This window comes from Aspergillus ochraceoroseus (assembly GCF_002846915.1).
Source record: "Aspergillus ochraceoroseus IBT 24754 chromosome Unknown P175scaffold_6, whole genome shotgun sequence".
NCBI classification, from domain to species: Eukaryota; Fungi; Ascomycota; class Eurotiomycetes; order Eurotiales; family Aspergillaceae; genus Aspergillus; species Aspergillus ochraceoroseus.
Window position 1 is genome coordinate 1,645,273 of NW_024468481.1, and position 23,265 is coordinate 1,668,537.

Here is a 23,265-nt window from a genome sequence, read left to right on the forward strand (position 1 = left end):
TACTAACACTACCCATACCCAAGCACCTCGCCAGCGAGATGCTTATACTTAAGCTTTATTCTTGTTTCTTTGCCTCCTCTATAAGTAGTTAGACTAATAATAAGCTAGGATATATTTAATTAACTAATATATTTAACTATAAGATTAAGGATAAGGCATGTAGGTAATAAAGATTTCTTATTCTTAATAATTATAGATCTTATCTTACTATAAAGTTTATTAATTATTATAATACTAATAAGATCTTATTAATAATATATTTACTTTATTTAACTTATTTATTATAATTACTTAATATTAGGATTTTTAGCTCTCTTTCTATTATTTATAATAAGAATCTTAAGGACTTTTTATATAAATTAATAGATTTTAATTATATTATTAAATAGAATTTTTTCTATCTTTTCTAGCTAGCCTAGGAATAAGTCTTATTAATAAAAAATATTTTTTCTTTATAGTAAATTATAGGAATATAGCTATTAAATCTAGAAATAATTCTAATTTAATTTAATAAGTAGAATAATTCTAAATCCTTCTTAAGTAATTCTTTATACTTTATCCTATAAATAAAGAACTAGTAGAAGATTAAGAAGCTTTTAAATTAAGTTATTACTAATATATATAATAAAAATATTAAGAAATTAAGCTTAATAATATATTACCTTTTTATAGAAAATATTATTCTAAAACTATATTATTAAGGTCTTAAATTAACTTTCTAGAATAAAAAAAAAAAATATTAATATAAGAAACTCTTATAATTTAAGCTTATAATTCTTAAAAATAGTAATATAATTTTTTACTTTCCTTAAAAGATTTAGCAGGCTTATAATCTTTAAATATAAAAAGATAAAGTTATATAACTTATTAAGGTATTAAAGGAGTAAGAGAAGGTCTATTAATAGCTTATTAAAGAAAAGAAATAATATTTATTTAAAGAATAAAAGAGAAATTAAGTATTCTAGTAAGAATTATAATTATTAGAGGTAAAGTAAAAAAAATAATAAAAGGAGGATATTTATCTAGTAAAGGAGGTAGATTACTAGCTTTAAAATAATTTCTAGTAGGTAAAGAAGTCTCTAAAGAAGGTTTCTAAAGCTTTATACTAGTAAAAATCTATAAAAATCAGGTTAATAATACCTATAAAAGTTCTAGAGGCCCCTCTAATAGTAAATTATTAAGGCCGCGAGATCTGGCTCCTATAGTACTTTTAGATTAATTAAAAACTATATATAGAGTTCTAATAATAACTATATTTATTCACTAAAAGATCACGTGATAATAATAATTATATGTGGTTGAATTACTTCATATTTAATATTACTGGTAGTAGTGAAATCGGGCGTCAGGTGGGACTGGGCGTCAGGTGATCACCGACTGTACGGCAAGCTAATACATACCGCCACTCCGCAACAATCAAAATTCTCACCGGAGCCGATAGGCCATACATACCGAATACTGGCGCAGCTTTCGCTACACTAAAGGTTCAGTCAGATAGCATGGATCAAGACCAACGCGAAAGTTCGACATACTAATATTCCACCCCGGATGTTGATGGATCCTGTTTCGCATGTACTGTATGTATAGAAGGGGGCGACGGCAGCCTATCTTGAAAAATATTCCAAACAGCACCCTGGAAACCAATGATATCGAAAGCAACACCAATAGATTCAACTTCGTCATCATACTTGCTTCCTTCGGAAAATCACATACGTGCAATGCTTATTACAGTGAGATATAGGCTACTGGAAATATTTCAGATTTGGATAATACTCCTGGTCTAGAAGGCAAACCGCACCAGAAAGGATTTAGAACTCCGGCCCAGTCCACGGCTAGTTATACAGTTCAAAATGAAAATTTCAGGATTATTTTAATAGCTACATCTACTGAATCTAATAACTAGGGACCTACTAGGTAGTTAGTTATCAAATCATGGTTCTATTTGTCATGCATGTCACGGAAGATCAGGTCGTCGTCCAGAATGTAAGCTAATAATTCCCACTGCATAATCTACCCCGGAATCCAGAAATAAATACATCAACTGATAAAGGTCCTGGCACCAATCCTGCCTTATTACAGGGTTAGGCCGCTCAGTGGAAGTTCAATGTGGAGATCGTGACCGACCGACCGACCGGCTTCCGGCGCGCGGAATGCGTCAAAGTGCTTCGGAAACCAAGGAAACCCGACAGTAAAAAAGGCCAGAGAGCTCATAAATTGAAATACAAAGCCTGGAGTAGGAGACTCGGTCCCTTGTGTCCACTGATTTCTGACCAGCTCCGTCTTTCATGAACTCCCAAACATCGCTGCCACGCCAGAACGCAATCCACCATCATGACAATGTCAACCCCTCAAACAATGCTGGGGAAAACCGCGATCATCTCCGGCTCATCAGCGGGTATCGGCGCTGCCATCGCCATCGAGCTCTCGGCACGGGGTGCGAATATCGTTCTCAATTATCCATTTCCCTCGCTGAGGGAAGAATGTGAAGCGGTAGGGGCGAAGCTCCAGACCCCGTGGATAGCGGTATGTGCCGATTTAGGTACCATTGAAGGGCCCCGCGAACTGGTCGCCCAGGCCGTGGCGCGCTTCGGAGTCATCCATATCCTTGTGAATAACGCCGGGGTTGTCCCGAATGCGCCAACTTGGGAAGTCGACCCCAGGTCCTGGAACCAAACGATGGATATTAATGCCAGGGGCACATTCCTGCTTACCCAGGCTGTATTGCCTCACCTGCCGCCTTATAAGCCTTCGTCCCCTCCCGCTACCTCGGGCGTGACGAACGGATCTCGTATTATTTGTATTGGCTCGGGACAAAGTCGGATGGCCCAGCCCGATTGCATTGTTTATGCGGCAACCAAGGGGGCTATGGATAGTATGATCAAGAACTGGGCCAAGGAACTGCCGCCGAAATATGGATGTACTGTAAACGGCGTGGCACCGGGGCCAGTCATCACCCAGAAGTTCATCGATTCAGTGGGGGATTCTCTTCCGGATGTTCTCCAGTCGTTTGAAAAGGATGTGCCTTGTGAGGGTTCTGTGGCCGAACCGGAGGATATTGCCTGGACAGTAGCCTGGCTGGCGGAAGACAGGTCGAAGTGGGTGAATGGCGAATACATCATGGTCAACGGGGGGCTCTGTATGGTCTAGATATCCCTGAATCTTACAAATAGCTTCCTGATGTTTAAAACTGCCTGAGTAACTTGTTCTTTGTATTTCCGGTCCAACACTGTTGATTATTCCCCTGGGCGCAAGTGAACGCACATGGATCGTGTCTTGATATGTCATCTGAAATGTTTAATACCTGGGGGGGGAAATTAAGAGACTTGAACCCGCTATCAAAGCGGAATTCTATTGACAATCAAATTAAGCTACTACTAGTAGTATCTTGACCCATTTAGGAGTATATACTAGAGCAATCCTTTCCCCGAATGCCCAGGAAGATGGCTTTGGGCCCTGGCCGCCCCCGCTAATCTGTCAAAGGGCTTCGGCGAGGACTCATTCAAAACCACGTCCGACTGAGTCTTTGAGGCGCTTAAATGTCTTCCCCGGAATATCATAGCCTCATTGGCCCATCTGGTAGCCTGATCCTGATGCCTACGCGATCTGTGTCATTCGATAAACTGCAAAGCAGTGCGTTTCGGAGGGCATCTTGAATATTTGAAGCTGAGGCTTCAACATTCATTTGGTCAGTAATCTGTAGAGTTCTTTTTGAATGAATTCTTCGCCAGGGACTCTTCATATATTGTCGATTATGCAGAAAGATGTACAACACGGCGCATATAATGATGCATTGAAAATTGTTCGAGTGGCTATAGGTGAGTAGGTACCAAAACGCGTCGCGACTGTCTACAAAGTCCGGAGCAAAGTAAAAGCACTGTCGGAGTCATTTGGATTGACTACCAACGAAATCTGGTCACTGAGAAGAGACGGGCTGTCGTAATAGGACAGATGGTCTGGAAACTCTTGGTCTACAGAAAGACCAATGTCATTGAGCGGACTAGCAGCAGTGGGGCAGAGCCTGAAAACGCCAAATTTTGAATTGGGAGTGTTTCTAGGATGCTGTCAACTGGATCCTCTTTGAGCGCGCGACGATAGCGACCGATACTAAGAAAAGTCCCACTTCGCCGGGATGTGACAAGATAGGGGTCAAAAAGCGATGTCCCTCTCGTATAGCGATTGCGCCCTCGCAATCATGCCTTTGCCTATCTCCCAGTAGGCAATGCGTCGTTATTGCGGTAAGCATGGATTAATCATTCCACTATTCGTGGTTGCAGGGGTTGCGGTGTTGCGGTGTTGCGAGCTGCGTGGTTTAAGAACGGTGCGAATAGCTTCATTTTTGCTTGCGCAGCGGTAGGATTGGCGTTGAAGCCACTGTGGCTTCGCTGCATTGCTGTGGGCAGATTTTGGGAGTGTTCTAAATTCAGTGCGTTGCTGTGTCGCGGTGGTTGTTATAAGCAGATTTCAGTGACACTTCCGAGTCAAAACACCAACTCTTCAGCTTCACCTTCCACAGATAAGCAGAGGTATCCGCAGAGCCGCATGTCGCTTGTTTTGCTCTGATTGGCGTTTGTGTTTCAAGCTGACATTATTTTTCTTTTTTGCAGCGATAATCATGCCAGCGAATTCCGTTGGTTCTCCTGTCCCTCGCTGCCGCAGTCGTCCCCGCAAGGCCCCCGCTCCCGCGTTCGGCTTTGCTTGCCGCCGCTGGCTCGCTGCCGGTGAACGTTCCTCCTTGGTAGATGGTGGGGAGGGTCCTTGCTCTCGTTGTGCTCGAGGGAACCGTGGGGCCAAGGGTTGTCTACCGGTGTTTGTCACTGGGTATGTTCCTTCTGCTTCCCCGTCGAGTAGGGAGCAGCGGTAGGAGAACCAACGGAATTCGCAGGCATGCGCAAAATGGAATCTGGCTTCTTTGGGATCGGATACGCGATAGATCTCGGGTGTCTGGATGTGAAAAGGCTATCTTTTGCACTGGAGGTACATAACCAATGGAGCCGCAGCCCATAGCCCGCCTAGTCAAGCCCCTTAGAAACACACTGCATGCACACCGGGCGTTTTGATATCATTCCACCACGATTGCTTGGCTCTCAGGCCGGGGCAACAAATCGATACCGTCAAACATTTGGCGGCTCGTCTATCTGGATTCGACAGACGCAGCAATCATTTCGATCTCCACGTCGGTATCCGAAGGCAACAGCGACACAGGTTCGACACTAGGAAAGGCTCAATCAGTGGAAATCCCATATAATCCAAACAAACTGAAGCAATTTTGGAAGTATACCGGATCCGTTGGAAATGATTGCTTGGGACATGAGAGAGAGGGCTCGGAGCTGGAGCATCCTTGCTCAGCACAACACAACTGTTTTTGTGGACATTTTGGTTACTGAGATGACAAGGTAGTAAACCACAAGGTCTATTGTGGGATGGATGTTGGAGAAATAGGGATCTTGGACTACCTACTACAGAGTAGAGACTATAGACTACTACTATCTACTATTTGTTGAACATTACGGACACTGCAACTTCGGTTGTTCTTACCTTCCACTCTCCTCCGTACAAGCAGGATTTACTCCGTATGCCCTTCAGTATAGAACCTCCATAGGACAAGTTCTGTTCTGCTTTGTGCATGTACCTCCTATCCGTACAGAGCCAGCCAGACCGACTCCGATTGACTTGCCACATTGCTACCTATCGGTATCCATCATATCATGATTTGACGATTGGCTCGCTTGCTCCTACCCGTCCCGCTATTTACAGTTCGTGCCGTTCAACCCGGGGAAAAAAGGGGCGATTTTCCGACTTCCACCGCAATCGGTCGAGGCTTCATGACGATTTTTTTTTATTTTTCGCTGTCAATTTCCCATGTCGTAGCCGCCCGCCACCTTTTATCTGTGGTTTCATAGCCCGCTGCCTATCAACGGAGTTCCGCAACACGGGTCAGGCTACTGTGGGTTACTGTGGACACGGGTGAAAGACGGAGCAAGGAGGCGAAGGGATAGTTTTGGAGCTCCGACAAGCTCCAACGCTGGTGCCTCATAAGTGCACCCCAAGGCTGCATATCCTGGATTGCCACCAGGATACGAGTACTACTTTACTTTGCTCACCAATCCCTCGTGTGGACAGAAACGACCCTGCCTTTGCAAGCTATTTCATCATGGTCACTCCGATCGTTGTTATCGGGTACGTTGGGCCAACGAAAGATTCCAATTTCGAGCCGCTGCTGATACGACAGTTAGAGCTGGGGTGTCTGGCTTGACGTCGGCCCTTTTGCTTTCCCGCAAAGGGAACTATCCAGTCACAGTAGTTGCTGAGTTCATGCCCGGGGACTCCAACCCCGAATATGCGTCACCATGGGCGGGTGCCAATTTCATTCCGTGCGTGCCAGCCACGACCACCAACAGGATATTAAAACTGACCACCTGCAGACTTCACCCCGATGATGAAAGCCAACGCGAACGACGCACATGGCTCGAGCTCCGACGTCTTGCTACCGAAGTTCCCGAGGCGGGCATTCATTTTCAACGTAAGAGATGGTTATTTACCTTCGCTTCGATCCCGCATACGCTGACCGTGAATCAACGTAGGGGTCAAACTTCAACGGCGAGATGAAGACCTGAAGGACCCCGAGGCCAACTTCCAAGGGGCCTTTGCAGAGAATCCCTGGTTCAAAGAGCTTTTTGACGACTTTCGAGACCTCACCAAGTCCGAGCTCGCCCCTGGGTACGATGCCGGCTGCCAATTTACCACTGTTTGCATCAACACCGCGATTTACCTCCCTTGGCTATTGGGGCAATGTGTGAAGAATGGCGTGACATTCCAGCGGGCCCGCCTGTCCAACATTGAGCAAGCACGGAACATGAGTCACACGGGAAAGCCAGCCAAAATCATAATCAACGCATCCGGTCTCGGCTCCCGAAGTCTTGGTGGAGTGAAGGACGAAAAAATGCTTCCCGCCCGTGGACAGACGGTGATCGTTGAAAACACAATCCCCGCGATGATGATGTTTTCCGGCACGAATGACGGCCCCACCGAAGAGACATATATGATGCAACGCGCCGTTGGCGGCGGAACCATCCTTGGAGGAACATACGAACTTGGTAACTGGAACCCAACTCCAGATCCTAACATCGCGACGCGAATCCTGCAGCGCATCGTGGATGTCTGCCCCGAGGTTGCAGACGGGAAGGGCTTGAAGGGGATGCGGATCATCAGACATGGCGTCGGGCTTCGTCCGTTCAGACACGGCGGAGTGAGAATTGAGAAAGAGCAGTTGAGACAAGATACATGGGTCATTCACAACTACGGTCATGACTCATGGGGCTACCTGGGCTCGTATGGCTGTGCTGAGCAAGTTGTCAAGCTGTTTGACGAGGTTTCCAGGAGTTGTCCATGGGACGCGGTGTCGAAAGCACGATTGTAATATGTATCAACACTAAATCGTCATGTAAATATTGGATGGACATGGATATATTAATAGGAGATATGAAGCAGAAGTCGCGATCGAGCTATACAATTCGAGGCCTGCGTGAAACGAAGGAGGCACACCGAATACCCCAATCTACACAGCCTTTTGTACAAGCACTGGGGGAATTAAATGACAACCGGGCCTACGGTAAATGTATGTTCGTAAGCTGGATAAGATTTCTCTACCAGATAAAAAGAAAAAAGAAAAATCATATTGTCAGTCATCTTTATTAAAACCCGAACTGTCTTTTGATTTGATGATGGAATAACTAGGGTTCGCTTCAACGCAATCAAGAATTACTCCAAGCTATTCCGAACCTGAAGTACGAGAGATGAATGAATAGTAAATAGACTAGTAGTATATCTACTAATTTTTTTTAAGTAATTACCCATGCTCCAGCACCTAAAGTAACGAATCCCCGTTATGATGCCAGAGAAACCTTAAGTCGATTAAAGATTAATATCGTGTTGATGCCATCGATTACCCGTTGATATGGTCGATGATATCATGACCCTCCAGGATGAAGAGAACCCCTTGCCAGATGGGCAAGGATTAGTCTTATTGTATCTCATACACGTGTCTATTCTGATATCTACCCGACAAGTAGAATCTTACAAGTGGCTGCTGCGGCCACGATATCCAGGCTGCCTGGTATTCTTTACCTATCTTATCTCCCCAGGTAATTCCCCAGCCCGTGTAGATTAGTTAGTTGGTGTTCAAAATCGGATGATTAATGAAAATAGCATCTTATAACTAACTACTGATAGATCCTTATCGTATTCAGATTAGGGGGGTATATTTAAACTTTGATATTACTAGGATGTAAATATAACTTTAAATTTTATATGAGTTAGTTACCTTTAATCCAGCAGCTATATGATTTTTCTTTCCCACGTTAGTTAGACTACGTTGCCCCTGGTGAGATACAGTAGTTATCACGGAGAATAGTTAGTTAACTATTAATCATTACGCTTAGCAATCTAGTAAGAACTTCGAATCTATTTAGGCCAGAGCGGCAAAACCAACCAACCTCGGTACTCCGTACAGGGTAATGTATGAGTCATGCCGGAGATTTCATTGGTTCGCTCTTGATTGCCTCTTGCTTATCTGAGATCAGCACCAAACTCAAATCTAACCTCCCGGCAGTGGAGACTTTTGATGAGTGTATGTATTACCCAATATTAATTACCCCAGTATTTCCCCGCATTGCCGCATACGGGTAAGGATGCGCCTGGATTGTCTCTTATGCACCTGCGGGAATCAGGGTAGTGTTAGTATGATGGCCCTGAATCTGACAGGGGAAGCGACGAAGACGAGGGAAAAGGGAAACTGGCAGAACATACATCATTGTTCCTCCTAAGGAAAATAAAGGCAGAAAGGTAGAAAGGCGTCGCATATCTTAGGTGTATCAAATCAGCCGCGTCTTTAAGGTTCTCAAGATAAACTAGCTTATCTCCACGATGATCGATTCGACCGCCATGAATTTCTCGAGAGAAATCGCTTATCAGCCGGGATCCGATTAGGATCCGATTGGGTCAACCCGAATCTCCGGATGGACCCGGATCCACGAGGCCTAACCCCAAGTTCTAGTTCAACCGGCGCCCGCGCCTGAACCCCAGCTGTTCCATTCCATATAAAAGTTTCTGTCCGAATCCACGCTTGATCACTTCCATCACTTCTGGAAATTTTTTGGTTTCTTTTTTTTTTTTGAAAAATTTCCCGACGCTATTACATAATGTCAAAATCAAAGGCTGGACTGGACCCTGAGGGCATTGCACCCACGCAGGATGTCGACGACCAGGTCATTGCAGAGAAAGTTATTGAACACGATGCCGTCTTTGGTCAAATTACAGAGGATGGCCCTAACTTCCGAGATGTACGAGCCCTCCCTGGATCCCTGGATCCCTTGATGTAACGCCTACTGACGTGAACCCAGGTCGGCTGGATAGGAACAACAGCCCTCATGATGAAGACCCAGATCGGTCTGGGTGTTCTCTCGATGCCTGCAATCTTCAACGTCCTGGGTATAATCCCTGGAGTCATCTTGATTCTAGTAATTGCCGCTATTACGACCTGGGCTGACTGGATGGTTGGGGTTTTCAAACTACGCCATACCCATGTATACGGGGTTGATGATGTTGGTTACATGCTCTTTGGTCGGATGGGATATGAGCTTTTTGGCGCTTCTTTCTGTCTTTGTGAGTTTACACCACCCCTTGAGTCCAGACTCCGAACCCCCCCCCCCCCCCCCCTGCTAACCATGTCAAGTGTACGTATTTGTGTCGGGATCGGCGATTCTTAGTATATCGATTGCGTTGAATGCGCTTTCCACCCACGCAGTCTGTACGGCTGTCTTTGTCGCGGTATCGGCAATTGCTGGCTTTATGTTCTCCAGTATCCAAACACTTGGACGCATCAGTTGGCTGGCTTGGATTGGGGCCTTTTGTATTATTGTCTCTGGTAAGCATGTTCCACCTTTTTTTTTTTTTTTTTTTTTCTTGGAGAAGTCACTATTTCTGACATCGCATGGTACAGTTTTTGTAGTCACAATAGGAGTAGGCGTCCAGGGCCACGCCCCCATGACGGCTGAGGGCATTATTCCGGTATCCGATTACAAACTCTTCAACAATCCCACCTTCGCAGAGGCAATCTCAGCAGTATCTACCCTTGTCTTTACGTACTCTGGCGCGCCCGCCTTCTTCAGTATCGTCGCCGAAATGAGAGATCCGCGGCTTTACACAAGAGCGCTTTATATTTGCCAAAGCACGGTGACGACCATCTACATTGTCATTGGAGTGGTGGTATACTATTACTGCGGGTCGTATGTTAGTTCCCCTGCCCTAGGCTCAGCTGGTCCCAAAATCAAGAAGGCAGCCTACGGTATAGCCCTGCCAGGACTCCTCGTCTCGGCAGTTCTCTTTCTTCATGTGAGTTCCTGTTCTCCCTCCCTACTCCTGTCGAGATTTGATATTAATCCAAGCCTTATTATTATAGCTTTCTGCCAAACATATCTTCATCCGCATCTTGCGAGGCTCCAACCACCTCACCACCCGAACCCCCATCCACTGGGTTACCTGGTTTGGATCCACGTTCACAGTCACCATCTGCGCATATGTCATCGCAAGCGGAATCCCGGTCTTCAGCACCCTCGTTGCCTTGATCGGCGCTCTGCTCGGCACACTGCTAACCTTCCAGTCGACGGGCTGCATGTGGCTCTACGATAACTGGAAAGTAAGCAAGGAAGAACGCACCTGGAAATGGAAACTTGGGGTTGCTTGGAGTATCTTCGTCGTTGTCTCTGGCATGTTCCTGATGGTTGCCGGGACGTACGGCGCGATCGTCGATATTTTGAACTCCTACCGAACATCCGGAGGATCGGCCGCGTGGTCGTGTGCGGACAACTCTAATTCATAATTGTTTCCGTCTCTTTTTTGATGCGATTAGCTTGTCATGTCATGTGGGCAGTTTGGTTGGGGCGGGTTTGAAACGGGCAGACCCGTTGCTCTGCAAGAAATATCTAGTATCAGTTTGCAAACATCCACACAATAAATGACATTTTCACCCGATATTTGTCTCCGAAAGGATTAGTTAATAGGTTAGTAGTGTATAGTATAGTAATATGATTAGGTAGGTAATTATCGTTCCCTTCTCTCTTTTTGAGTCAACTGTCTCAAAAGCTGCTGGGAGTAGACAAAACATCTTGCTAGAAAAGCTTTTACATGTATCACCCAAGGAAAATACAGATATTGAAATAATGAAATAATGAAGCCATGAAAATAAATCCAATTGTCAAATACTATACCAAAACATTTAAATCATAATCCTCATTCGACTCAGCAATTTCCAACTAAACATACACCAACCCGCTCACTCTCCCTTGCTTAGCTCTCCGCCAGACTTCCAGATCTCGTATTCAAGATCCCCCTGGAACTCAAAGTAAAGAGTTTCCTATCTCCCATTAGCCTCTTGGTCTCGTCAACACACATACATACTTTTGGGCATGCTTACCGGATCGGCATTCACTCTGGCCGTATACTCCGCCTCCTTATCTCCGATGATATTCTTGGGGTGGTTGGCCGCGTCGACCAAAAGCTGGACCTCGCATGTTCGCTCCAGCGAGGTAAACAGATACGCGGCCTCGTCGACCGTACCACCAGCAGTCAGAAGCCCGTGGTTTTGCAGAATGGCAACGCGACCCTCCTTGCCCAGTGCTTCCGCAAGTCGCTCGCCCTCCTCGGCTTCAAGCACGACGCCGCCAAAGGATTTATACACGCGTTGGATGCCAAAGAACGTGCAGCTATCCTGGTTTATGATGTCGACGGGTTTTCCGAATGTGGACCAGGCCTTGCCCGCGGGGGAGTGAGCATGGCAGGCCGCGTTGATGTCGGGTCGAGCCTTGTGGATTGCACTGTGAATCATGAAGCCGGCAGTGTTGACCGCGACTTTGTTGCCACCGATGACTTGGCCCTCTTCGTTGACGTGGACCATATCGCTCGCTTTCAGCATTCCAAAGTGCTTTCCAAGACTGGAGAATGTCAGTGAGTTGCCCATCTCTCCATATATATATATATATATATATATATAAGGATAAATCAGTGCGGATGGACTTACGGGTTGATCCAAAAGGTTGAAGGATCAACTGGATCACGAACACTGATGTGGCCGGCTGTTCCTTCAGTGAACCCCTTCCGTGCAAAAACTCGAAAGGCCCCGGCCATATGCTCTAACTGCCATTGTCGCTTTTTATACGGATCATCGAACTTGGGGATTCCTGGAACTTCATAACCACCGGTACCACAAGCACTCAAGCCAGCCGGAGAGTCACTGGCTTCGTGATGGGTATTCCGAAGGGGGATGGTTTGCACCTGGGTTGCGGTTGTCGAACTCATATTGACAGTTTGTGAAATCGAAAGGCAAAAAGAAAATCCCCGGTGAAATTGTGAAATCGTTATCTGGCCAGCTTTCTTGTATCCTGCAGCCTGGAACATTGAATCGTCTTAAATTAGAACCTTCACATCATGGTGGCCGGTTGGCTCCTTACGTCGTAAGGCGCGGGGGGGGGGAATTAACAGAGGAATCTAGAAGATACGAGGCAGTGATTGGTAACCAACGGTAACTAACTAACTAACTAACTACAACCTAAACTAATCGCTGTTGATTGCCATCTCTACTTTTTTTTTTTTTTTTTCCAAGTTGCCACAATATCCACTTTTGCCTCAATGGATACGGACGACTAGCAACCATGGTGCAAAGTACCTAACTATGAGCCAGTGGGGTATCTTTACACATAGAATTTGACAAGAACAGGCATCCTTAGCGTTCAGCCGTCTATTCCCGTACATTTGACGAGTGGAAAGAAAGCCAATGTACGACGCGAACTCCAATGATATTTTTGCTCATGATTATTCATGGATGTCTGGAAGTCTGAAGATAAGACAGTGTTATCTGCGAGATGCCTGAACGGATCAAAAGAGCTACAGATATACCTGAAGAGGACTTGAGGATGTCAAGGTTGAGATAAGGTACTTGCAGTCATCATATCATACATAAGCGGAAGTCTGCATAACTATATCTGTGCCATCCCTGCAAGCTCATGCATGCGTCATCTATATAGGTATGTCATATGAACCCTCACTAACTATACATACCTATGTTTGTTTAAGGATGCAGTTACTGTTATACAGCAAGGTCGATCAACTTGGTTCGATTTTTGTTCTAACTACTGGCGTGATGTTAATCAGGTATATCTATTCTCTCTGTAAAGTGGAGGATCTGCATTTGCTCCCATTTGATTGTACCATCCAAGTTATAGCCAAAGTTAAACAAAACCTAGCTAGTGGGTTGGCGGAGTTTGATTTACACGCGGGGGGGGGGGAAGGCCATTTGTTTTAGATAGCAGTCCATCTGCGGAAAGTGGTTTTCAGCTAGCTATAGTTAACTAGCTAGTTAACGTGGACTCTAGTGATACATAAGCATTCGACAACACTTCCCGATGCACTATCGTCTACGCCCGATGCTGCAATTTAAAATCTCCAAATCCCTCCAGTGTCCCCTCGATATTTGTGGGCGGGTGCCCAAGGTGAGAGAGAGCGTGGGCGCTAGTAGGAGGGTGTCATATCGGCAAAGACAGTGCTTTCGGTCTTCACATACTCCATATGCCAGGTGATTCCGTCATCAGAGCTAGCAAATTCGGACCCTTCAACTTCGTACAGCCACATGGATTCCCCGAAGTTCTTATCGGCCTTATCCAGGGTGACAGTGATGTTGGAGATTGCTGGCGGTGCACATGATAAGCGACATATTCACTCTTTGGTTGTCTTTTCGAAGGCGGGGGGGTTAAAAGGGAAGGAATGCTTACTATAGCCATTGACGGTTCCGCAGCTGCCGGAGCCAGTGTAGCATTCGTTGCTAGAGTACAAGTACTGGAGGCCGCTGTCGAGGTCTTCATAAAGAATAGTGGTCAGTAAAGGGTAATTCTCCCTTTCCCCACTGATTCGTGGTCCTCTCGACTTGAATGGAAATGGGATCGTTGCTCACCATCGCTCTCCTGCGAAACCACTTCACCACCAATGAGAACCTTTTGGATGACCTTCTTATCCTCGACGACCACTATACAGTATTTGATTAGCTCGGAAATCTCTCAACTTGGGACGAGTCATGGACCTACTCTCAAAGTCCACCGACGATCCCTTTGGAACAATGACGTAGTTCAGGCCGGTTTGACCAGCTAGGATAAGAAGAATGTCCCGTTAGTTAGGTGCTTTCATCCGCATCCATAAAAAAAAAAAAAGATATCAAAATACTAACAAGGAGTATAGGTGCTTGCAGCGACACACCACTCGTCAGCACTAGCGCTGCATCCCCTATGGCACAACCAGACATATTAGCAATCCCGTCTTTCCCCTGCTCCCTTCTCTTCTCCTCGGTTCTCTCATAGTCAAAGGGGCAAACATACTGAGATTCCTGGTTGGGAGACCAGTTGAACAACGGCTGATACAAATCGGCACTCAAGGATCCATCTGAGGACGAAGCGCCCACCCAGACAGACACCCACACTTCATCGTCTGCGTTATCCACGTAGTAGCCTGTGGGAACGCTAGGTGGGGTAATGGTATAGGTTGCCTTGATGATGTTGGCGTTGGTGGGGGGGCCAAGGTAGAAAAAAGTGTCGCCAAAGTACCAGGTGTCGGACTCAGGCGTCGTGCTGCCACTAACAGTTGCGGCCAGCGCAGCTGTCAATGGGAGGAGGGTGTAAGTGTAATGCATTTTGTTGGTTAATCGGTAGAATTGTACAATTGAGAAAATTGAATAAGTAGTAGAAAGCAAAAAAAAGAAAAAAGAAACAAGTTCAGAGTAAATGAATGAATACAGCGAGTGAAGGAACGAACGAAGAGAAAATGAGACCCGGTCTCTCTAATGAGCGATGTTTTGGTGAGAAGAAAAAGAATGGCCAAGTCAAAGTGCCAGTCTTTGGACTTAAATACTCTACAGGGTGGGCTCTGCGGAGGGTTTCCCTTTGGGATGTAGGGGCAATGGCTGAAGTTAGCCATGTTTCCATTTAAGTCTGCAGGTTCTCTAAGCCTTTTTTTTTTTCCGTTAGACCTGGGTGTTGTGGAGTATGTGTGTATGCCTTAATTAATTCCAAGACTGAATATAGATATTTGACCGTCCACCTGGAAGCCTCCACAACATGCATCCCCGATAAAACAAGCATTTGAAGACCCTGATTCAACATTAACAAAGCTTTGGGAACTATAGTTATATCTAGTAGGGCATATATATTTACTCTAGATAGGCCTGAACATTATTTTAGAAAAAAGTTCGTAGGCTATAACAGTCCAAAGTTTCCGCTGGTAGCTATCATAAATATCTAGTACTGGAGACATATCTCCATATTAAAACGCACTACTTCGTAGTACTATCATCTGTATGCTTCGTTTTAGGAGTTACATAGTTCATAGTTACCGATATTGGTTGCGTTCGTAGAGTGATATAAAAAAAAAGGGGTATTTTATATGGGATAATACTCGTACTCGGTAGGCCTGTGACGGGTCCGAGGCGAAATACGTGAATTAATGAATTAGTAGCCGTTTATAGAGCAGAAAGTAGTTGAGGCGTTATATTATGTTACAACCTGTCAGTCCCCTAAGGAATCTAGCGGAGTATACGGACGGAGTAGTTCGAAGAAGTTCATGGCCAAGTGGAGGTCATATGCTATACTTGAGTTGATGAAACAAGGATTTTGACGGATAACTTTCAAGTAAAGACTTATAAGAACTAGAGATATGGGGCAGGATGAACATCCTTCATCTCCTTGGTATGGCTAACAAGTTCCCGGCCATAATATTGCTCTGGAATAGCTGTTTCAACCTCAGACATTGGACCCGTTGGTCTTGTCTTGTGAACCGCACACATTTTCTTCCAGACCATCGCAAATACTTTGTTCCTTCCCGTATAGGTTGTTCATGACTCGTAATATATTAAGTCCTGAGGCCGTCATTGTTTTCCTATTAATTCCTGTGAAATATTCATATTTAATCCTATTATGCAGGTGGCATGACAAGTATTTCCCAGGTCAAGATAGGCTTAAACATTATCAACTTATGTACTCTTGTCCAATCAATATGACGTCCTAGTTAGGGTATTTAGGAAGCACGGAATAGTTCGGCAGTTGCCTAATACTTTTCAGCCCTCCATTATTTAAAATTAAAGGAGAATTACAGTACTTACTACTCCATATACATGAGTCTGAATCATCTATTAGCTGCTCCTTAATCTTGGTTTCTGCAGAGCGTTTGAAGGCATAAAAAGTGTCATTTTATATGGACTACAGTACATGCCCTAGACGCTGAAAATGACCGCGACTAAGGCGAGAAATGGTCGCATTTCTACCTGTAACTCACGCTGTCCTCACATGCTCTGCATTTCACTAGCATTAGATGACTCCCTCCAAATTTCAAGCCCAAGGCCTTGGAAGGTCTGTGTTGTCGAACGATACTGGCAGAAGTCAGCATTCTATTGACTTTAAATATCTATTTAATGGCTTGAAATAACATTTAATAGGTATTGCATCTAGTTAAACCAGGACTACGGTGAGTACCTGCTCTTGGAGGATCAGCGATCTAATGAACTTCTTTAATTGTATGATAAGTACGAGTAATGCCGTTGTCAATGCTTCATCCTGTTTACCCGGTGGGGTGTGAATGGCGATGTCCATGAATAGATGTAATAGTTTGCTAGGTTTTCTTAGATTATGATGAATATAGAAGAGGAACATACTGGACGTGAAAATATCTTCTGTATCACCTACTGCCCTTATTGGGTACATTTGAAACATTTCTGTTATTGAAGTATGAAGAGATTGATAGCAATTCAAGATCTAGAGGCAGAATGAATGAATTACTTTATAGTATTAGAAGAAACCAGATCTACTTTTATATGATAAAATATCTCTAGAGACATATACTTTATGGTATATACTCTATAGCTGGACTTGGGTTCTAACAGCCAAATTTTCCGTAGGATTCTCACAACCAAATAAACCTAGCAAAGCTATGTATAATTCAATACATTATTATAGCCAGTATCTACTCTCCAGCTATATCTAGTCTTTAACTTCAGGTCTAACTCTCCATATTTTTATATAGTTTCAAGAAACCCCTTCCCCGGCCAGTGTATTTCAATTTCCTTTGGGGGGACTATGTAATACTCAAGATACAGGCAATTATATCCCAAGAGTGCGGTTACGCCGAGAACGGAACTGTAGCAGTATGTCGTCGCAAATGTTCGGAAGCTTTTTACTAAACCTGGCTCAGAAAGTAGGCAAAGTTGACTCGATCCTTTCTAGGTATCATAGATGATGGAGGAGAATCATGAGACCAATCATACTTAGAATTATATTTGCTGAAGAACAAGGCTTTCAAAGCTTGAGCAGCATTAACTATTGGCTACTATGTAATTTTCTTAGTGCTGAAATTTACCCCATAATTCTAAAGCCACGCTGCTCCCACCTTATTGCTTCCAGATAAATCATTTATAATGAAGAGAATGAAAATATCCCAGCACAAGATACGAGATCAAGATGAGAACGGCTCGGGGTAGACTTATCAGCTAGCTACCTTGCATCAGAGTTGTGGCTACTTGTACGGAGAGGTTAGGGTTATATGTTGGGCTGGCAGGGACAACCCGCAAAAGCCGCGAGAGGGCAACGCTATCCCCAAAGCCAAAGGGAAGTAGAGGAGATAGAGCAAAGTAACATCAAATATCGTCGTTTGATTAGCTAGTTAGTGTGCACCATGCGTTGCAGTATTGGAGGCTTGGGAATTGAGAGCGTGGGCCTTTTTATGAAATGTGTTTGTGAGTATAAATGGCATAATGACTAAGCAATGCAGGACAAAGCTGACTAAGAAAAAAAAGGTTGTTTGGACAAGATCTCCATCAAGCATCTATGGTGAACATCAGAAAAAAGGTCCTTCACCTCACAACCAACCCGATTAAGGCGGACATCTCGTTGCTGCAACATCAGCAGTCTTACTATACCCTGATTCCGGTGGCATCATATGCCCCGGATGTACTCGCCAATGCAGCAGGGCAGACTGCTTTGGTCTAGACCCTGCCGATTTGTCGCGCGTCGCCGATATCCCGCCGTCACCGTATCCCCTTTACGTCGCTTTCATCTCTCCCAGGGGTACTTGTCCTCGATACCCTCTGACCCTCACGATTCCCGAGATTCGGCCCCCGAAAATACCAGCAGCGATATTTCCGCCCTCAATGGCGAGCAGGCCCTCCCCGAACACAACTCTCCCTTCGTCGAGACCCCAGCGGATCGATCTACGAAAAAGGAATCCAACCCCTATGGCTCAGGGGTTCGCAGGGCACTCAGAAACAAAAGGCGCTCTAGGGATACCGTTTCTCCCACAGTCACAGTCCCGGAGTGGTTTCGTGAGCGCAATACTGTGCTCAATGATTCGGACGGCCAGGTTGCGGTAGAGTCGCAACAGCAAGTGGATATCTGCACGGCCGCGCGGGACACAGATCAACCAACAGCTGAGGGACTTGCCTCGGGTGGTAGTGGAGAGGAGCCGCCTGCATCTGATGAGAATACCCAACCAGAGAATCGGTACGCGTTGAGGGAAGCTTTATGGGAGGAGCTGCGCGCCTCTGCTAGGGCCGGTCTACGGCTCCCTCCTGCAAAATATGCTACGGAGCCCTCTGCACGCAAGTCGCATCTTGTCCTGCAATATCCTGGAACTGATGGCATCCTGTTCTTGGATGCGGTAATAAAGAGACTTGCCCAGGATCTCGGTGCTGATCTGGTGACTCTCAACGCTCAGGATATTGCCCAACTCTGCGTTGAACAAGATTTGGCGGATACTGGTAGATCCTCTCCCATTCGGTTACTAGGCTACGAGGTGTACCGACCCTCAGTATCGGAGTCCTGGCAAGAGTCGGGGGACGGCATGAATGAGGAAGACGACGCAGACGCAGACCTTATTGATACGTCGGGGCCACCACGGGCCGTTCGTTCTGGCATCAGGAGTCCAAAGTTTATTACCATTGAAAGTTCTCGGGATTCTGGGGATATTCCCATTCCAAACTTGTTCGGTCTCAAGTCATTAGTAGCGGCAATCAATGTCCCAGGCGATAATTCACTCAATGCTGGATCCTCGCAAGCTTCCTTCGACAGGGTAGAGGAACGGCGACTGCAGCTCATGCATGAGCTCATTTCGTCGCCCAGCAAGCCCCAACCGCAAACGACCACAACTGTCCCCGCCGACCAAGAACCAACTTCTGATAGCCCCGAAGGCTCTCGGCCTGAACAGGTTCGTGATGTTATTGTGCAAGTTCAGGACTACGGGGAGATTCAGAGCACGCGCGAAGGCTCCAAGTTCATTAATTTGCTGCAAAAAGTCATTCAGGACCGGAGAAAGGCTGGAAACCGGGTCTTGTTCATCGGAACGTCGGCCCAAGATATCTCTCCAGATACGGATTCCTCAAGGTTATTACAAAATGCATTTGACGATCAGTTTTCTCAGATGGTTGTTGTGACACCCGCAATGAACTCCGAGATTGCGGACAAGACATTTGCCGAAGACCGAGGGAGGCGCACACTAGATATCAACATCCGCCATATCCAGAGCATGCTCCGGACAAGACTTGATGAAAGCTCTTCGGCAGTGAAGGATGATATTCTTCAGAACCGTTCCTGGCCCCTAGAGTCCTCTCTCTTAAAGGAGTCTGGTCTTGATGAACGGTATTGGTCCTATAGCCAAGTTCATTGGGCAGTGACCCTTGCTCTTGGGAATCTCCATACAGATGAGTCCTTTGGTTTCGAGCATATTAAGCGAGGAATTGAGATGATGCAAAAAACAGACTTTGCACGGAAGGAGTGGTTGCAGGAGCGGACCCCCAAAGCGAAGCCCATAGAAACGGAGAATAACAGAGAGCGGCTCCTTGCGTCTCTCCGCAAAACCTGCAATGCACATGAAAAGAAATTGCTAAACGGCGTTGTTGATGCCAACAGTATTCGCACTACGTTCGCGGACGTTCACGTCCCTCCAGAGACCATTGACGCACTGAAGACTCTTACTTCTCTTTCCCTCATTCGACCCGAAGCTTTTACATATGGTGTTCTAGCCACCGACAAAATCCCTGGCCTGCTTCTTTACGGACCTCCCGGTACTGGTAAGACCCTGCTTGCCAAGGCGGTAGCTCGTGAGAGTGGTGCTACCGTCCTCGAAGTTAGTGGGTCTGAAGTCTATGATATGTATGTTGGGGAGGGGGAGAAGAACGTCAAGGCAATTTTTACCTTGGCCCAGAAGCTAAACCCCTGCGTCGTCTTTATTGATGAAGCGGACGCTATCTTTTGCTCCCGTACCGGAGCCAGCAGTCGCACGTCCCATCGCGAGCTGATCAATCAATTCCTCCGAGAATGGGACGGAATGAATAACCTTTCTACGTTTATCATGGTTGCGACCAACCGGCCTTTTGACCTAGACGACGCGGTGCTTCGTCGTCTTCCTAGGCGATTACTTGTTGACCTCCCCACCGAGCAAGACCGTTTGGCCATCCTCAAGATTCATTTGAAAGATGAAACCTTGGATGGCTCAGTAGACCTTGCAGAATTAGCGCGCCGTACACCTTTGTATTCCGGTTCAGATCTGAAGAACATGTGTGTTGCAGCCGCCTTGGCCTGCGTTCGGGAGGAAAACGCATTGGCGGCACAACATGATATGAGGGACGGCGCATACCAGTATCCCACGCGACGCACCCTGACCTGGCAACACTTCACCCGGGGAATGGAAGAAATTAGCGCCTCCATCAGCGAAGACATGTCGTCTCTCTCCGCAATCCGCAAGTTTGACGAGCAGTACGGAGACCGCAAAGGCCGACGCAAAAAGAGCCCTGGATGGGGATTTACGACTCCTGGCATGAACGAAGCCGGACCAGACGCAGCTCGTGTGCGAACCTGAGACTGACTGACTGCTTTCCATTTCAGAGAATGATGTTTGATAGCGCGATATTTCCCTCCAAATAGAGTGTTAGACTGGGTTATGCCGGGAGACTTGGGGTTTTTGTATCGTGCGATGACCTCTGTACCACCACCGATATTTTTTGTTCTTCCCCCTTATTAGCGACGATCCGAGATGTACCAACAGTTAGATCAAAACGAAGTATATATTATTTGAACAATGATAATCCCAGTAATGGTGAGCTCTGTAGGACCAGAAGACCGCAGCCAATTCAGTCAAGGCAGAATTTTTTTTCCCCCTAATGACATCGACGATCCTGCCGCCTTTTTTTTTGAATTAGATTATGTACCTCCTCCCCCATCGTACCATCCCATCAACTTTTCCTGACTAGTATCTCTTAATATGAAGCAGAATTGTCCAAGATTTCATTAGCAGACGGACGAATTCATCAGGAAAAAGAGTGTCGAGGTAAAGTCACCCTCTTGGACCCTCTCTGTTCCTCTTTTTCCATCCCGCTTTTTTTTCTCCTCACGCGATCAACCCCTCACATTCCCATCCTCATCTCTCTCTTCCTTCTTCTTCCTCTTCCTTTTCCTCACCCGACCTTTCCCTCTACCACTCCCACAGCCTCTCTCACCATGTCTACCGACTCCCGCGATGAGGCTATCCGGGAGGCAAAGCGATATGTCCGTGATACTGTCCGCAACGACTGGTCCTTTGAGTTTTCGACCAAACCCGGTGCCCCTCCACCCACCTACCCTGCAAGCCCAGACCCCACGGACGTTTTAGAATGGCGACTTCGCGAGTACGATAGCTCTGGATCCGAGCTGGAGCCCCAGTTATCGCCCACAGTGGGCCCAGTTCCTTACGGCCGTCTCCCCAGCCCTCTTACAGCATCGTCCTCCTCCTCGGAGGCACGTCGAACAGAACGACGGCGCAAACGCCGCAGGCAGATGGAGGAGGAAATGAGCTGGAATGAAGGACTACGCACATGGGTAGAGAGGCGAGATGCATGGTCTGGCGCTCGATCGAGAGAACAAACCAGAGCGCTGGAGCAGAAAGACCAGTCGGACCCTACAAGCTCCAGCGAGCTGGAGACTCCTACTGCCGACACAGATATTGCTTCGGATGCGTCTCAACCCATCCCCGGTCCAGGCCCGGGAGAACCGTCCAACCTTGTATCCAGAATGGAGAACGCTTTGAAGATCGCCGAGAAGGAAGAGAACGGAGCCAATGCGTCGCATCAGGATCACGACGGGGAGGGCCAGTCTACCGTGGACCAAGCCATCGAAGAGAGCAAACGCAAAGCATCTACCGAAACCGCAACCACAGAACCAGACGCAACACCAAAGATGGCCTCCCCATCCGCCGCTATCCCTGCCTCCACTCCTACCACGACACCTACTACCTCAACAACTATACCAACTCCAAGCTCTGCAAACGCCGCCCCGACACCTCCAATCTCACCGCTCGAAGACTTCGAAGACCCTCTCATTCCCGTCGTACCATCTCTAATCTCAACCTCCAACCCCATCCGTGCCTCCATCACTCCGGCTATGTACCCGTCTATCTACTCCAAAGTCGTTATCCAAGGCCTCACCCCGACTGTCCCCATCAACCTCGCCGATATGACCCAAGCCATGGTCCAAGGCTGGAAAGCAGACGGCCAATGGCCCCCTAAACCAACTTCCATCGTTCTCCCCGACGACTCAATGGTCCGCACCACAAAACACCCCGATACCCCTGCCATCCCTTCTACCGCAGACAAACCCCCCTCCTCCCCGGAATCGAAAAGGAAATCAGGAATCGCAAGCACAGTCCGCAAAGTCCTGCATTTCTCAGGGTTCCATCCACATCCGTTTCATAGACGTGGCTCCTCTAGCCAGAGTCATCCCCGTCCGGAGGATCTCGCTGCAATGGGCGCAACCAATGCGGACCCTGCTGAACATAAATAAATAATGTTCGTTTACGATTCTATGACTTTTGCCACTTGACCATCCAGAGTGGCTTTGACGCCTTTGACGCTATTGATTCATCTTTTGTCAGGACCTGGCTTAGTTTCCTTTGATTTCTTGGGCAGAGAGTCAGCCAGGTAAAGGGTAACTTTTGTCGTGTTCAAGATAGCAGCATACATAAGTCTACGTAGTTAGGTACTTTATTATGATTGATTTGCACGGCGAACAGGATGAAATGATGACATGACAGGGTTACTTCTGTGTGTGTGTGTATGTATCTTTTCCCTTCCTCTTCCTCTTTCTTGGTTTGGACCAAGCTCGTTCCTTTGCTTTCTTCTTGTCCTGCCCATAACCCTCTCACCCCATGGTATTGTTT

At 46.4% G+C, this 23,265-nt stretch overlaps 7 protein-coding genes across 7 annotated transcripts; 5 read left to right on the forward strand and 2 right to left on the reverse strand.

Annotated features, from left to right (window-relative positions):
* Nucleotides 1-1,932: 1,932 nt before the first annotated feature.
* On the forward strand, nt 1,933-3,191 carry P175DRAFT_0559101 (SDR family NAD(P)-dependent oxidoreductase). The gene is made up of 2 exons (XM_040900891.1): nt 1,933-1,983; nt 2,086-3,191. The coding sequence occupies exon 2, from the start codon at nt 2,332-2,334 to the stop codon at nt 3,145-3,147; it is 816 nt and encodes a 271-aa protein (XP_040750938.1). The 5' UTR covers nt 1,933-1,983; nt 2,086-2,331; the 3' UTR covers nt 3,148-3,191.
* A 2,630-nt stretch (nt 3,192-5,821) lies between these two features.
* On the forward strand, nt 5,822-7,593 carry P175DRAFT_0503074 (FAD-dependent oxidoreductase). Its single transcript, XM_040897544.1, has 3 exons — nt 5,822-6,371; nt 6,423-6,520; nt 6,582-7,593. The coding sequence occupies exons 1-3, from the start codon at nt 6,313-6,315 to the stop codon at nt 7,415-7,417; spliced, it is 993 nt and encodes a 330-aa protein (XP_040750939.1). The 5' UTR covers nt 5,822-6,312; the 3' UTR covers nt 7,418-7,593.
* A 1,554-nt stretch (nt 7,594-9,147) lies between these two features.
* P175DRAFT_0559106 (putative amino acid transporter (Mtr)) lies at nt 9,148-11,024 on the forward strand. Its single transcript, XM_040900892.1, has 5 exons — nt 9,148-9,338; nt 9,399-9,660; nt 9,731-9,922; nt 9,998-10,389; nt 10,457-11,024. Exons 1-5 carry the CDS (start codon nt 9,198-9,200, stop codon nt 10,874-10,876), a joined length of 1,407 nt encoding a protein of 468 aa, XP_040750940.1. The 5' UTR covers nt 9,148-9,197; the 3' UTR covers nt 10,877-11,024.
* On the reverse strand, nt 11,006-12,502 carry P175DRAFT_0503076 (uncharacterized protein). The gene is made up of 3 exons (XM_040897545.1): nt 12,074-12,502; nt 11,471-11,987; nt 11,006-11,410 (listed from the first exon to the last, which is right to left on the reverse strand). The coding sequence occupies exons 1-3, from the start codon at nt 12,349-12,351 to the stop codon at nt 11,330-11,332; spliced, it is 876 nt and encodes a 291-aa protein (XP_040750941.1). The 5' UTR covers nt 12,352-12,502; the 3' UTR covers nt 11,006-11,329.
* An 890-nt stretch (nt 12,503-13,392) lies between these two features.
* P175DRAFT_0483070 (uncharacterized protein) lies at nt 13,393-14,728 on the reverse strand (the record flags this gene model as incomplete). Its single annotated transcript, XM_040895518.1, has 6 exons — nt 13,393-13,736; nt 13,821-13,904; nt 14,000-14,071; nt 14,130-14,189; nt 14,270-14,325; nt 14,418-14,728. 6 exons carry the CDS (start codon nt 14,726-14,728, stop codon nt 13,561-13,563), a joined length of 759 nt encoding a protein of 252 aa, XP_040750942.1. The 3' UTR covers nt 13,393-13,560.
* Nucleotides 14,729-17,933: 3,205 nt separating this feature from the next.
* Nucleotides 17,934-21,151, forward strand: P175DRAFT_0503078 (ATP-binding protein). The gene has a single exon (XM_040897546.1). The coding sequence runs from the start codon at nt 18,043-18,045 to the stop codon at nt 20,932-20,934; it is 2,892 nt and encodes a 963-aa protein (XP_040750943.1). The 5' UTR covers nt 17,934-18,042; the 3' UTR covers nt 20,935-21,151.
* Nucleotides 21,152-21,305: 154 nt separating this feature from the next.
* Nucleotides 21,306-22,889, forward strand: P175DRAFT_0483076 (DUF4050 domain-containing protein; the record flags this gene model as incomplete). The annotated part of the gene is made up of 2 exons (XM_040895519.1): nt 21,306-22,208; nt 22,287-22,889. The coding sequence occupies exons 1-2, from the start codon at nt 21,573-21,575 to the stop codon at nt 22,887-22,889; spliced, it is 1,239 nt and encodes a 412-aa protein (XP_040750944.1). The 5' UTR covers nt 21,306-21,572.
* Nucleotides 22,890-23,265: the final 376 nt, after the last annotated feature.